We start from the raw sequence: 15,775 nt of genomic DNA, 5'->3' as shown, positions 1-15,775 counted from the left end.
ATCTTATAAGAATATCGTGTTATCCATGCAATAAAATATCTGTTTAATAAAATATCCCATTAATGAAATGCATACAGTCAATTAAAATGTGACAGGTTTCAAAATAATAATTTATCAAACATTATTATGTGTTGGGCATTGTGCTAAGTGCTTTACATGGATTACCTCGCTAATCCCCACAATAACCAGGAGGTAAATTCTGGTGAGAAAATTGATGCCCAGAGAGGTTAAGTCACTTGGCTGTGGTTTCAGTGTGGTGGAGCCAGGAATCTTAATGCAAGCAGTTTCATTCTAGTGCCCACAGTGGGTTCTTTTTCTGTGATATTGTATTAATGGGACTCTTAGCATTTTGATTTGTTACCTTCAGGGAACTGCACGTAAAAATGAAAATATCACAGCCATTTTTATAGTCCTATGCTAAGTATCAGCACAAAACACCATTATTATAGAGCTGACCTTGATATCTTTCCACAAATGCTCTAGCAGATATTCAATGCATACTGGTTTGTGCTTACCAAGCATTTGTACATTTTTGAGAGGTAGAAGAGTTTTCTTTTTTTTTTTTTAAAGATTTTATTTATTTATTTGACAGAGAGAGATAGTGAGAGCAGGAACACAAGCAGGGGGAGTGGGAGAGGGAGAAGCAGGCTTCCCGCCGAGCAGGGAGCCCGATGTGGGACTCAATCCCAGGACCCCGGGGATCATGACCTGAGCCGAAGGCAGACACTTAACGACTGAGCCACCCAGGCGCCCGAAGAGTTTTCTTTTTGTTTCTGCCTCACTGTGAGGCCTTGGCAAGTACTAGCATCTCTGTGGTTCAGATTTCTGATGGCAGAGTGGGGACAATGCAATAGCAGAACCTCTCCATTAACTTCTCAGAAGTGGAATGAAATAAGACAAGAAAAAGGACATTGACCAAGCATAGAGAGGGTCTGAGCTTACCCAGAGGCATGGCTGGTTGTCACATTTCATTTGACAAGAATTAGGGAATTATTATATATTCCTGAGTGGGTTGTATTGAAGAGTGGGCTGTATTGAAGAAAAACTCATGGCTATTAATTGTGAAGGTTGTGCAGACAAAAATCTTTAAAAATGAACACTTTTACAAAAGTTTCAAAGGTTTTCTGTTGGGTCAAAAGCCCAAATTCAATTTATATGGTGTTTACTAGAGTCTCACATAAAACAAAATGACAAAAAAATGTCAAAAGTCAAAACTTATACAAGACAAACACAAATAAGAAATAAAGCAAGGTTCACAGTATTAATATCAGATACAGTAGAATTCAACACAAAAGAAATACTTTGGTGCAAAGATGGTTATTTTATACTCTAAAGAGTATAGGAGACCATGAAGAAATAGCTTGACACGTTTCTTCACATGTCAAATAACGCTGCTTCAGAAAAGCAGCTTAATGAATGGTTCCGGGCATGGGCCAGGGAGTGTGGTGGTGTGGGGTCAGATTCCAGATCTGACACTTACTTCACCATATTTTGTCATCCATAAAATGGGAATATTACTAGTTCCCACCTCAGAGGGCTGTCTTGAGGATGCAGGAAGACAGTGCCAGCACGTACATGTTCAGGTTAGCTTTACTGCTGCTACATTAAGTCTGTAAAGCAATCTACTAAATCTATTAAAATCTATAAAGCAAGGCAAATGGATAGAAATGTAACCATCATAGGGATTTTTAACTTACTTCCATTAGTTTTTGCAAGATTATGTAGGTATAAAAATGTAACAAAAGGGTAATTATTTCAATAGTTTTTGCAAGATTATGTAGATATAAAAATGTAACAAAAGGGTAATTGTTTCTATGACACTTTAAAAAATGAAAGTGATAGGGGCGCCTGGGTGGCTCAGTTGGTTGAGCGACTGCCTTCGGCTCAGGTCATGATCCTGGAGTCCCGGGATCGAGTCCCGCATCGGGCTCCCTGCTCGGCAGGGAGTCTGCTTCTCCCTCTGACCCTCCTCCCTCTCATGCTCTCTGTCTCTCATTCTCTCTCTCTCAAATAAATAAATAAAATCTTTAAAAAAAAATGAAAGTGATATATGGGGCCCATCCTAAACCTGAGTTTGGACATAGGGCTGGAAGCAAAGGCAGGTTGATTTTCGAAAACTACTTAAGTTTCCCTACAATATACTCTTGCTGAGAATCCACTGCTAAAAAGCATTCTAATGACATTAACAAGGTTGATTTGGCCTAAACTTATTGAACCTTCTAAATAGAGACTATATGCTATTTTCTAGCACCCATGGAATATCAACAAAAATTTTCTATGTTTAAGGCAACTGAAAAATTTAGATAAATTTAAAATATTATTGAAATTACTTAAATAAGTCAAAACTCTAAATACCTAATTCTCAGATCACAATGCAACAAAATTAGAAGCAAGGGACAAAATTTAAAGCAATAACAAAATTTGTCACTGGGAAATGAAACAAAACATTTTAAAAATAATTATGTGGTCAGTGACAATATCAATAAGGCAATTAGACACTATTTGGTAATTAATTATAATGAAAATACTAAAGTCAAAAACAATGGGATCTATCCAAGTTTCTACCTGAAGTTTTTCGTCTTTCCTTGACTATTTTTATTAGAAGCTTCTCTACTTTATTGACTGAATTGATATTTCTAAAAAGTTCAATGTTTTTAACTTCCTAATTGAAATCAGGCTTCCTGGACTTCAGAAGTCCTTTTCTAAAACATCAGGGTCATATATTCCACTTATGAATTTATGAAAATCTGCCTATTAAGGGCCAGGCACTGTGCCTGCTGGACATACAAAGATGTATAAGATTTGGTACCTTCCCTCAAAGGATCGATTCAATATTGGCAGCCCTTTAGGTTTTCCATGAAGTTCCCTCATTCCCCTTCTCCCTGACATCATCCAACCATATGACCGCACTCAAGGTAGGTATGTGCTTAATGCCAGGCATGGAGATAGTTACAATGCCAAACAAAGGGGTTAGGGGTCTACAAAACAGATGCCAAGAATGCTCTTGCTTTGCTGGACTTGGCTCCTCTTTCTGGAAGTGTTGTCCACCATGTTATCATTTTGAGAACATGAGTCTCAACTGAAGTTTGGAAGAGCCATTGCTCTGGGAAGTTGGCAGATTAAGTGTTCAAACCATTTCCCTCCTCACCCTCACACCTCATGGAAGAAAAAGGGAATGAGTTAGGGTTCTGCAGTACAATATTCTCGTGTGGAGACCCTGGTGCAGCAGGTCGCAGATTTCCTTACATTTACTCTTTGGTGTAGTTCAGACTTTGTTTCCTCATCATCCCACAGGTCATCAGGAAGAGCATTGAAATCAGCCTGCCATTGAGATACAAAATCTTGTTTGTGATCTGGACGCCGCAGAAAATGCTGGAAATTTGTTCTGTAAGGCAGTAAGAGAATGAGATGGAGCTCACATGACATGCCTATAGACTACAGAATTCTGACTTTGGAAACATTACTTACCTAACTTCATATAAGTAAGAAATCACAGAATGCTGTTCTTCTCTCAGATGCCTGAGTACTGTTTTGATGGAGTTTATATAGGAATTTTCTATTAGTTCCCAGTAAGGTACTAAAAAGGAAGGTATTTCCTGTTAAATGGTAAAGCATAAAATTAATCATTTCAAAGTGACAATTCTGACTAATTGAGTCAAAAGAGCAATACTAAGCAAGAAGAACAAGATGCAGATGGAACTATCTAATGCATTCTCTGTGAAACTTCTTGCCCCTCCTTTTCTTTTCTCCCCCAACTAATTTCTATTCCAAATACTTCTTCATGTCTCAGTTCAGATAAATTTCTTCCAGAAATTCTTCCCTGATCCAAAAAGTCTTGAAGGTCACCTCCTGACATTCCAGAGTTCTATCTCAGCCCCTGTACTTTCTGCTAGTATAGTAGGGATGACATTAATGGCAACTGCTTGTTCATTTGTCCATATTCACCTCTAGAATATCAGTCTCATAAAGAACAATGAGAACAATGGTTGTTTTAGTCACCACTCTACCATTTTTCCTATAATCACCACAGCGTCTGGGACATAATAGGTGTCCAAGAAATATTTATTGAATGAATAAATAGATGTCATATTTTGTCTAAGTTGGAAAACTGCCTATCATGGACAATATCTAGTGTTCATGTCAGGGTGGTGATGAGTCATTTCTCTGAATTTGCCCAAGTGGTTTTATCTTTGCTGTGTGTACCATGAAAATTAGAAAGTTTCTTTAGGTTATCTTTGATAATACAAATAAATAACCAAAACTAAGAAATAATCAAAATGAAATAAAATTGAAGATACATATTATATTCAATATAAATTCTCTGTACTAAATATTCCCTCATTGGCTGTGCATTTATTTACTCAGGGAATTACACATGGAGACCTGAGAGGTTATTTGGCTAATCTCCTTTCCAATTCAGATATGCTAAATACTAGCGATGAATGATCCCTCCGTGGACCTCACTGATACCTTTCAGGGCAGGCCCTCCAGTGTCACACAACTATGTTACTGTAAAAGTCTCCCTTGTGTTGAGCAGCAGTTTGCCTTCCTGTAGTTCCCACTTCCCAGCCCTAGCTGTGCCCTTTGGAGAAGGGGAGACTACATTCATAACAGTCTTCCCTGTGACAGCCTCTCAGATATTGGAAGACAATGGGGAGAGGTAGGCTGGGATTCAGGATGAAACTTGTTTTGTTAGGCTCAGCATCTAGTACAGCATTTGCACGTAACAGGCCTTCAATAAATTTTACTACGTAGACTCACCTGAACCCAATTTTATCATTAGTTAAATTTTTAGGAGACTGGCTGGCTCCATCTAGTTCTAAAAGTCTATAATTTAATGTCCAGACACATTTGAAGTATTCATTTATCTAGTTTAAACACCTACGGTTCCTTTAATGCTCCTCTGACATTATTTTGACACCTTTTTTCCCCCCTGGTTCCTGCCTCTGGTTTCTACTTTTTCATGATACCCAGAATGGTGCTAAAGACCATTTTAAATAAGCCCCATTACTCCACCTCCCTCCTGGATGACTTTAATCCATTAATTCACACTTTGTGCATAGAGAGTTACCACCTAGGAATAGACCTAATTGAATTAACACCCTGCTCACAGATCTCATTTGTTTATAAGAACTTCATGAGAAGTTGTCCAATACTATTTTGAACTCAAGATATACAAAGTTTATGGTACTTCCCTGATCCATCTAGTCAACCTTGCTGTCAAGGAAAAGGAATGGGCCAGTTCAGCAGGACTTAGTGAAACTATGTGGGCTCTGGGTGATCATTTTTGTAGTTTATACATGCTCAGAAGTCAGACTTTTAATATTTTCTCTCAAATTGTGTCAGGGTTTAATGTTTGGAGTATTGGTCTGTATGTTATTAAATCCCATCAGCATTTTATTAAACATTTAGGTATTTTCCTATATCTGGTCTTCTGGAATCTCCCATATCCTCTGTGATTTCTATGAGTTGTTGATAATTTCAAATCTATAGGTTCTTCCAGTCTCTAGGATATAATTTTTTCTGGGTCTGGGCACTTGAACTTATGTGATATGACTAGATGTTCAGATCTATACTTTCCAATTAAATAGTCTTCTTTTCATTGGGTAAGACTGAGTATAATAGGAAATCAGTAGCCAAAGCAAATATGCTCCAAAACTTCAGAAGCTGAAAAACAAAGATCTCTCACTCTGACTGCCTTCTCAGTTCTCTCTGCACCCCTCCTTCTGGCTGACAAAGGGGGTAGGACCCAGGTTCTTCTGGAACTTGGCTGCTGCTTCCACCTGGAAGAGCCAGATCTGAAAGCAATCTCTCTCAATCTCTTCAACCTCTCTCTCTCTCTCAATCTACCTTCCCTTCTCCCCTTCTTCTTCTCCTCTCCCCCTTCCTCTCTTTCTCTGTCCACATGCCTACTGAGGGAGGTAGATATGGGGTCCTTGGATGGCCTGGAACTGGGGTTACCAGATAAATTATAGGAAGCCCACTTAAATTCATTGATAATCTAAAATTCAAATTTAACTGGGCATCTGTCTTTCTTCTTCGACAGGTAAGCTCTACAGCTTACCTGCCAAAGGGTGAGAACCTTAGGGTGGGAAAAGGACTAGAGAGGATCATGTGGCTGCTTTGTTTCTAGGCTCTAGACTACTTCCAGTTGTAGCAAAATGTGTTCTCCACATGGTTTCACTTAGGTTATTAGAGGTAGAGGTCTGTGCTGCATATCTTCCCATTGTTCCTACAGACCAAGTTCCTATCCTTCATTCTTCGGGCTGCTCAGTGCCCTGGAAGGCTAACTTATGTGAACTACTTCAGGAAACAACCTTACCCTCCATCTTCTGGGCAAGAGATGGGAGAGCAAGAAGAACATGAGGTCTGGTCCTGTATTTCCCCACTCCCCTCTGCTGTGTCACTGTGGGTGGCTACATCCCTCTGCTGAAGGCCTCCGCTCCTGCCAGATGGCCCTCTCCACACAGAGGTCCTCTTGGCTTCCAAGCATCTGCTCCTTTTCCCCACCCTTTCAGGCCTAGAGGCCATATGGCTCCCAGCTACCCCTTGTTTGGGGGTAATAATCAAATCCTTATATGTGCCCTTATTTTTGATCCTTTATTCAACTCTCCTTAAATTATCATCTGTTTTCTGCCAGAATCCTGACTGCTAGAAGATCTACATGGGAGCTGGTGCCAAACCTCAGGGTTAACGTTTATTTTTTCACTTCTGCCCTCTATTTCCTTCTTGTCCTCTATGTATTTATTTCTCTCATGAGCTTCAAGGTTTGGATTTAAGGATTAAATTTCAATATTTTTGTCTCTTACTCCCCAACCCTGCCAAATAATATCATTTTAGTTTTATCTACTTCCCAACAACCATTTCTATATCCCGATTCTATGACAAGTTTTTTTAATGTATTTATTTCAATAAGTAGCTTCGTTTGGCTGAGTGATATTACACTCATCTACAATTGTATCATTTAATGTTGTCATTTTCAAACATTTTCTGTTCTAGCTTCCTTATCAATGTAAATTAATTAAATCATTAGAGCTTCATCAAGAATCTATGTTGTGTTTGATTCTGTATTGAATACAGTCAATTATCCCACATGTTCTTACCCTCTTTCAAAGAGGTTATAATCTAATTGGGGATATAAGACATTTCCCTAGGAAAGATCAATAATAACAGCAACAGCACAACCACTGAAATTCATCATTGGTCTCAAATGCCTGGCCCAAGCAGTCAGTGCTCAGAGTTCATAAGAGTAAGAATTCACTGAGGATTGCAGTGAAAAAAAAAAGGGGCTGCATCTTTTATAGAGCAATTTGTCTTTGAAAAAAGTGTGAAAGGAAAGACCATTCTTGGTGATTTTCTTAAGATGATTTATCTATTGAAGCAACCAGCTTTGCCTACGTGGAGACTGGGCTTTGCAGTTGTCAGAGAACAAAGAACTGAAGGGAGTTCCCAGAGTTCACCTTATTCTGGCATACCTATTTAAAGTTCTCAGGCCAGACAGTGACCTGTTCTTTTATTAGTTTAGTTAGCTTCAAAAAGTTTCTTCTATTTGTAAAAAGTCAGAAGTTAAACTTCATTTGAAAGCATTACAATGCAGACATGAGAATATGGATGGAGGGCTATAATTTGCTGGATATGTGTTCTGAGGAAGTCATTCTTCCAGGAAACTGCATCTCTGCTTGTCCTTGGGGAGAAAATTGGTCCTCACAGAACCCATTTGTTCTCCTGCTTTCAGCACTTAATAGTGGTTCAAAGCATGACTCAGAAACTCGAAGGAGTAGAGAGAGGATACAATGTGATTCAATGAATAGTGTCAAAAATTCACCTCGGCTTTTTTTATTATTATGTTCAGTTAGCCAACATATAGTCCATCATTAATTTTTGATGTACTGTTCAATGATTCATTAGTTGAGTATAACACCCAGTGCTCATCACCATGCGTGCCCTCACCTTGGCTTTCTGATGAGCATACATATCACCAGCTATAAAAGGCCTGGATGGTGCAAATAATGGTGTGAATCTTACTATAAACAAGAGAAAGGCTAGCTTCTACTAGCTTCAATCTAAACTGCCATACCTCAGGAATTGGTTCATTCACGTAGACCCATTCTTCGGCTCCTGGCTTAGGTGGTGGTGGCACTATGGGAACAGGTGACACATCTGTAGAATCGGCAGGTGATTTCTTTACTGGCGCTTTCCCTCCTGGTGATTTTCCTTTAGGAGAACCTTAAATATACATAATAAATCATTCCACTACAAGTAGATGAATGGAACCAGATTCTGGTGGATGAATAAATCTAGGATTACTGTGGACTTCAGGCAACTCATTAAGCAGTTTTGGGGAGTCTTAGCAAATCAAAAAAATCAAACACCCTATTCTCTACATCCTCCAAATTAACCAATAATATCAGGAACAGGTTTGGGGTTCTGTTTTGTTTTGTTTTGTTTTGTAAGCCACTCAGGTTTTTTGTCCAGTTGGCTATCAAAAGCAGCTTGGTATTTTATTTTTGTCTCTGTCCTTGCTTCCATAATGAACAAAGTTTACACTGAAAATTGCATTTCATTTACTATTGCAAATACTAGCAAATTAAATTCTCCATCCTGAATGAGAAAGAGTAAGTCTACTATGAGCAGTGCTCTTGATCGGTTTTGTTTGTTTGTTTGTTTTTGTTTTTGTTTTGAAGCTCAGGGGAGGAGTAGGAAGGAAGGAGGTTACTGTAAGTCAGCCGGAGTCAGTGAAGGATGTGGGGAAGGAGACACAGTGAGTATTGTAGCTCCTGAATATTCCAACATTCCCTGACTGAGACACAGGGTTTCTGAGTGGGAAACTGTATTTCTTGCTACACTCAGGGAGTATGGATGAAGGTACCTTCTGTGCCATAAGCCTGGCTGAATTAAGGCATAAGAAAGAGAGAAGGGGAGAGAAGAGAAAGAGAGAGGAGGGAGGAAGAGGAGGTAGAAGAGGAGAAAGAGGAGGAAGAGAAAGAATGCTAATGTTCAGTTCAGAATCCACAAAGGGCATATGCTTCACTCCCCCTGAGAGCATAAAGAAAGGAATCTAGATCAGTTGGGTGGCATGGCACTCTTATGGTCTGAAAGATCCTGTGATTCATCAAAGTAGCGGAACTCAGAAAGCCTAATATTTCCTTAAAGGATCAAGGTTATTATGGTTTAGAAAATCATTCTGTTTAAATTGCACTTACCTTCAGAATAATTACTGAGATTTTAGATGCAGTTTATAGACACCTATAGATTTGGGAATACTTTATCTCCCAAGCTATATTTCCTTAATGAGGATTATTTAATGATAATGCTATTTAGAAAAGTAAATATATCTTACACTTTTATGCTAGTTAAATTATATAGATTATAAGTAGAGGGGAAATTGTCAATTATGTCTTATGGAGAGTTTAGGTGACCTCTACTTACACATTTAAAAATAGTATCCATTATCTATAGGTCTAAAGTTATATCCAGCTCTTTTTACATTTAGGAAAAATTTAAGAAAATCTTTGTTCAGGCAATAACCAACAATGTTCATTATTTGATATATATTTCAATAGGGTGATTTCCTGTTATTTGACCTGAATCTGGTGAAATAAAAATGATAACACTATGGGCACTTTAAGATGAATTTCTCTAAGAAGAATTCCTAAGAGGAAGAACTTTGCAATTGTAAATGTGAGACTGAAATGAGTTTCTTCTTTCTTCTTTTCTTAAATAACATGATCAGTCAGTGAAAACTAAGAGCCAGGTAGTCTTTTTGGACTATCGTGCTTTGATTCCATTTAACTTATATCTATTTTTTAACAATGAAAATGCTAAGGGGAAAAACAAAATTTGAATGAATAAAAATGTATCTATGCCATAGGGATTTGAACATAATCTGCCAGCATCTTAAATGTAACAGGGGGGCGTTTCTTCCTCAGTACCACTCACCCGACCACATGGAAGCTTCAGTTTCTAATGAGAGACCGGCTTTCACTTGAAAGCTGGATTGTTTAGTCCCCAGTGTAGCCGTTCAATGTTGAAATAGAAACAGTTCATATGTATGTTTTTCCTAAATTGCAATCCAAATGAAATATTTTGGGGGATGGGACATATAAAAAATATGTTATAAATAATTGAGTGTTTCTGATATTCCAATGGCTACAGTACAGGATTAATCCTTGGGCTCCAGTTTAATAGTTTCCCAATTTTAACGATCATCAGAATTCCCTAGAGGGTTTGTTAAAACACAAATTGCTGGGCCCCTCCAGGAGTTTTAGATTTGGTAGGTCTGGAGTGGGGCCAAGTGTTTGTGTTGTTAGTAAGTTCCCAGGTGACCACACTTAAAGAGCCACTGTTCTGGTGGATGCAGCCAGATATTTCAATTTCATTAGCCTTTTATCTTTTTCCATGCCCTTCCAGTTAAATGTCACTGATGTTTATAACACTGACATTTCATTTACTGCTAAGTGGCCTGGTAGCACCTATTACTGTAAGTCAAGTTGGAAAGCAAGCACTGGGACGATGCCAGTGCCAACACGTGGGCAGGCCAGTGGAACTAAAGACAACATCATTCCCTGATGTTTGTTCCATAAAACTCTAGCCCCAATAGATACTCTTCCAAGAGAGAATTCTGCAGCCAAAATATTTTGGGATATTACATATTGTATTTCCCACTTCCTTAGAGATGCATATTGATATATTTTTTAAAATCCTGCATTAAAAACTTTTTAACTTGGCCTAATTCAGTATTTTCTGCAATTAGTTGATTAGGGAAAACTTTCTTCATTCAGCCCCTAATTAACAAGTGGTAGGTAAGATCATGGGGTTGAAAAGCTGTGTTTTATGAATCAATAACATGGGACAATGGCAAATGGGTTGAAGAGAATAAGAAATGATTTAAGAACACCAAAATACACTTGGCAAAAGGCATTTCAGTGTCAAGATTTGGGAGAAGAAGGGTAGAGACTGATCTATTATGCAGAGAAGAATAGGACTGAGTCAAAGATGTCAACAGCAGGAAATAAAGGTAAGTTTGAAGAAAGAAAAAAGGAGATAGCTCCTTAAACCAGAAGAGATGATCTCATTATAATGGTATCAACTGACCTATGAGATAAATGGATAATCAATCAGTTGTGTTCACCTCCAGTGATGTTAATTTTAAATACTAAGAATTAAAATCGTAACTTCCTTTTAATGAGGAAACCTGACACATGCTGAAAAACAGCATTTCTATGTAACAGAAAGACTTCTTTTTTTTTTTTAAAGATTTTTTATTTATTTATTTGAGAGAGAGAGAATGAGAGAGAGCACATGAGAGGGGGGAGGGTCAGAGGGAGAAGCAGACTCCCTGCTGAGCAGGGAGCCCGATGCGGGACTCGATCCAGGGACTCCAGGATCATGACCTGAGCTGAAGGCATTCGCTTAACCAACTGAGCCACCCAGGCACCCCAACAGAAAGACTTCTAAATCATGATTGCAAATTCACCTATTTCAAATATTATTTAACACAACAGAAATCCAGTAAAATAAAAGTAAAAAATGTTTGAAAATTCTTAGTTACTTAAATTGAGCTAACTGCATGACTCCAATGTATATATTTTACTGGTTGAACTTGTATTTGCTTATGATTTGTTTGGGGTGTGTATACTTTTAAATAAGGATGCTCTTAAAGCATGTGCATTATTATATTAACTTGATTTGGTAACTAATATGCATAGTATATTTAATTTGTTTTTTTTAATTTGTATTTTTGAAGATTCTATGATGATCCTTCATTTGCTTTTATTGATCACAATGAGAAAGCAAGGAATAAATACTGTAAATGCAAAAATTATTCTCCTATTAGTAAATCAGTAGAGCTGAGCATAAATTATAGCCCTTAACATTTTGGCTAAAATTTATATCTCAGTGTTAACTCATCAGGTGGCTCTAGTTATATATCATGTTACATAATTAGAGAAGGATGAAATTCTCTTTGGGATCATGGTTATGTATTTTTAAATGGCAAAATAAAGATCCTTTCAGCCCATCATTATGTGAACTTGCACACTCTTGGCTTGCAACTGCATTTGGCAATTTATAATGAAAAGTTAAGAAAAGGTACACACTCATGACAACCCCATGTGAATATACCCTGAAAAAGCCAACTGTATATATTTATAACTGCATTTCAATCTTTAATTGGTTGTTATAGCAGCTTCACCATAAATCTAACTAAGATGCTGTTACGAATCTAGGATTTTCTTCTGTCAACTATCAATTACTTAAAAATTTTACCCCCTTTATTTCACAGAAACAGTTAAAATAAAATAGAAAAAAATTACATGAAATTAGGGTGAGGACAAGTACAACTTAAAGTGGAAGGTCAAAACTGGGAGAGGTATTAGAAAGCAGATATTGAGATCTAGGTACCCTTGCATGGATACGGGCACTAGTTTGGTTCTGAACTTCTGGTCAGCCAAAATAGAAAAGGAAGTATCATCATTTAGATGTGCTAATTATCTAACCACTCAGAGGAAGAGTTTCCTGTCCCTTGATTCTGAATGAAATTTCTCACCTAGGATTTCATATATGGGCCATTAAATGATGTAGTGGGCATACTATCCCCTCAGAAAATAAAATATGAGGTTATTATTGGTATAATGAAAGTTTCACCTCCACTGCTATGTTATACTGTGAAGGGAGTTGAGGACTTTATACCGAAGTGCATATCAGTGAAGGCAATTTGATGAGAGCTCAAGAAAATATGGTTCAGTGCATAGCTTTCTGATGGCATAGCTTAGCCCAAGGATAACACCTATAATTTCTATGATGAATGGATATTCTGTATACTAGATATCTCTAAATTATTCCCCACAAACATCACTTTTCTCAGCAGGACCTTTGCTAAAATCCAGGCTACAGAACGACTGAGGTTATATTCTTTGGCAAGGGCTTATGGTTTACAAGGCCTAAGAGAAGTATTCAGTGTATACAACTAACAAATCTGGCTCTCTTCCCTGAGGCAGTTAGGAAATGCAGAATTACATTGAACCATATCTATCTTTATCTGCGGTACCTTTTCTTTTGAGTGAAGTGTCACCTTTCTTCCCTTTTCCTTCCTGAAGAGATTCTTGCTTACCATGCAAGGACTCTAAACAAAATTCAAGACATAAACATTATTGATGATTTTCTTTAATATTCTGGGCTATATTACTCATACACAATCCAATGCTATTTCTCACAGATAAACAGTTATATTTGTGACGTCTTCACTTGAGCTAAAATTAACCTGAAGACAGACTGGATTAAAACTTTTTGAATGACAGCCCTGATAGTGCTATTTGATTTGTCACACTGAGAAGTTTAGTATCAATATTTGGTAGTGGACTTGATTGTAAACTCTTCAATGCAACATAACCTGCAGAGTTTTAAAAGTTAGTTACAAGTTCATTTGAAGCATATGGCTCTATTTTTATTTATTTCAACTAAATGATCCTTATACAATAAGACAACTAAATCTGTAATAAGATGATGCCAAAACACCTTGAGGAAGAGCTGAATAACCACATTGTTTTGAGATGATGCATCCTTGAGCTTTTCCTGACCTCACGCCTTGTAATTTCTACATTTCTGTTTTGCATTGACTATAACTTGCAATGTAAAGGATGGTTTGGATATGGTTATCTTGGATTCCTTGAACTCTAGTTCAAAACTATGCTGGAAGGGGGAAAACGCAAAACTGATCATCTAAAGGTCAATAAGGCATCCCAAATAATAAATTAGTTCCTTGAAAAAAATCCCTATATTCCACATTATTCACCAAACAAGTTCAATCATTATCTACTCTTTGCCCTGGGCTATAGTTTATTCTTCATTGGAAGGATGGACATATGGGACAATTTAAATGCCTATGATGGAGAGACACTGTCTGACCTACTATTTATATTTAGAAGTGATAATTATAAGAATGTGTAAATGTATAGCACATGCCATATTTAAACTTCTCAGATCCAACAACCAAGACTTCATAGAAAGAAGACATAGAAAAGGATTAACCTTAAACTTGGTCAGCCTTTATAAAAAGACTTTTAAGTATCCAAATAGCCGACTGCCAGACTCAAAAATAAGTAAACAAACAAACAAATACATAAAAACCAAACATTTGAACTAGTTGCTTTTTTTAGAAATAAGCTTAATAATAGTAACAATAAAGTTTAGATAAGCTCCTACTTCCTTTAATAACAATACTTTGGGTAACCAACTATTTAGCTCTAAACTAGCTCTAAACAAGGCAACAGAGAATAGAAGTTACAGATAGAGATATCTGAATTTATAAAGGACCCTGAATTTATAAAGCATTGTGGGCAAGTCTAATTTCGGCTGGGGCAACATCTACTCTACCTGTTTTTTTAAAATCAGTTCTAAAATAGATTCTGAAATCTCAAAAAATATTTTTAAATAGCAGCATGGATATAGTACTATTATATTGTGTCACACTGACAGCTCAAGTTTTAAATTGAATTCTGAAGTTTGGTAGTGGATTTGATAATAGACCCTTTAATAGAATGTTAACTGTGAACTCCTTCAGATTTAATCCCAAGTACATTTGAAGCAGATATAAAATGTAGAACTATATACGATGCAGAACCATATGGGGACAAAATGACTGTACTCAGTGCCCTATGCCTCCTTCTTTACTGTTTCTACCCTGATTTTTTTTTTTTTAATTTTTGGTAAATAATTCCTCTTTTCTTTTCTTTTTTTTTAAAGATTTTATTTATTTATTTGAGAGAGACAGCGAGAGAGGGAACGCAAGCAGGGGGAGTGGGAGACGGAGAAGCAGGCTTCCCACGGAGCAGGGAGCCTGACGCGGGGCTCCATCCCAGGACCCTGGGATCATGACCTGAGCCGAAGGCAGAAGCTTAACCGACTGAGCTACCCAGGTGCCCCAGTAATTCCTCTTTTCATCTCAACTTCTAAAGACTGTAGTTGGGTGTTTGAGATGGACATGTTCAGAAGCCTCAGGTTTTCATTTCTAAAAACATTTCATTTGAAAAAAATTGTTAATTATTTATATAAAAATAAACAAACCTGCCAGGAACTTTCCCCTCTAAAATTGCTTCACTAAGCTTCCCTGAGCTGTAAGGGCAGCCACCCGTTTCACTGCCTCGCTCTACTGCCCCCTCGATGCCCACGAGCACAGAGATCTCTTTCCATTAAGGCATTGTTGTTCGAAGGCAGTAATTAGGCTTCTGGAGATTAACACTTGGATAAGTTTTTAAAGATCAGGCAGTAGGCCTGTCCTTGGTGAAAAAAAGAGACAGATGCAAGCACTCTTTTAAGCAACAATAGCTTTATTATTCCTCCCATGCACAGTATTCAAGAATACAATTTTAAAATCGCACGCAAACTTCAGAAACTTAAAGACTGAACTGTGTTATAACCAGAAACACCAGAGATTGGTTTCGGGGAATGGCTCAGGTACACAGGTCACCCAGATTTCGAGCGGACCAAGGGGGAGGTCGTGGTAGGACAGCCATGGTCAGAGGTTAAAGGACTACAATGGATAAGTCTAGGCTACTCGAGCCACTGTGAAAACTGTTCTCCCCAGTTCTATTTTTTTTTTTTTAAAGATTTTATTTATTTATTTGAGAGAGAGAGAATGAGAGACAGAGAGCATGAGAGGGAGGAAGGCCAGAGGGAGAAGCAGACTCCCTGCTGAGCAGGGAGCCCGATGCGGAACTCGATCCCGGGACTCCAGGATCATGATCTGAGCCGAAGGCAGTCGCTTAACCAACTGAGC

At 37.7% G+C, this 15,775-nt stretch overlaps 1 protein-coding gene across 1 annotated transcript in view; it reads right to left on the bottom strand.

The window, feature by feature from the left end:
- Positions 1–15,775, bottom strand: part of LOC118006482 (sperm flagellar protein 2-like) — a 165,982-nt gene that overhangs the window by 60,630 nt on the left and 89,577 nt on the right. The window contains exons 19-22 of the mRNA XM_034999156.1: positions 13,049–13,123; positions 8,078–8,226; positions 3,469–3,596; positions 3,247–3,385 (exon numbers count right to left, since the gene is read on the bottom strand). Coding sequence (XP_034855047.1) covers positions 3,247–3,385; positions 3,469–3,596; positions 8,078–8,226; positions 13,049–13,123 — 491 coding nt within the window. The remainder of the gene's footprint in view (positions 1–3,246; positions 3,386–3,468; positions 3,597–8,077; positions 8,227–13,048; positions 13,124–15,775) is intronic.

The sequence above is a fragment of the Mirounga leonina genome, unplaced genomic scaffold, assembly GCF_011800145.1.
Source record: "Mirounga leonina isolate KUSES-001 unplaced genomic scaffold, KU_Mleo_1.0 Mir_97, whole genome shotgun sequence".
Lineage (NCBI taxonomy): Eukaryota > Metazoa > Chordata > Mammalia > Carnivora > Phocidae > Mirounga > Mirounga leonina.
Note: the sequence above shows the minus strand (reverse complement) of the source record. Positions and strands in the feature narration are given on the sequence as shown.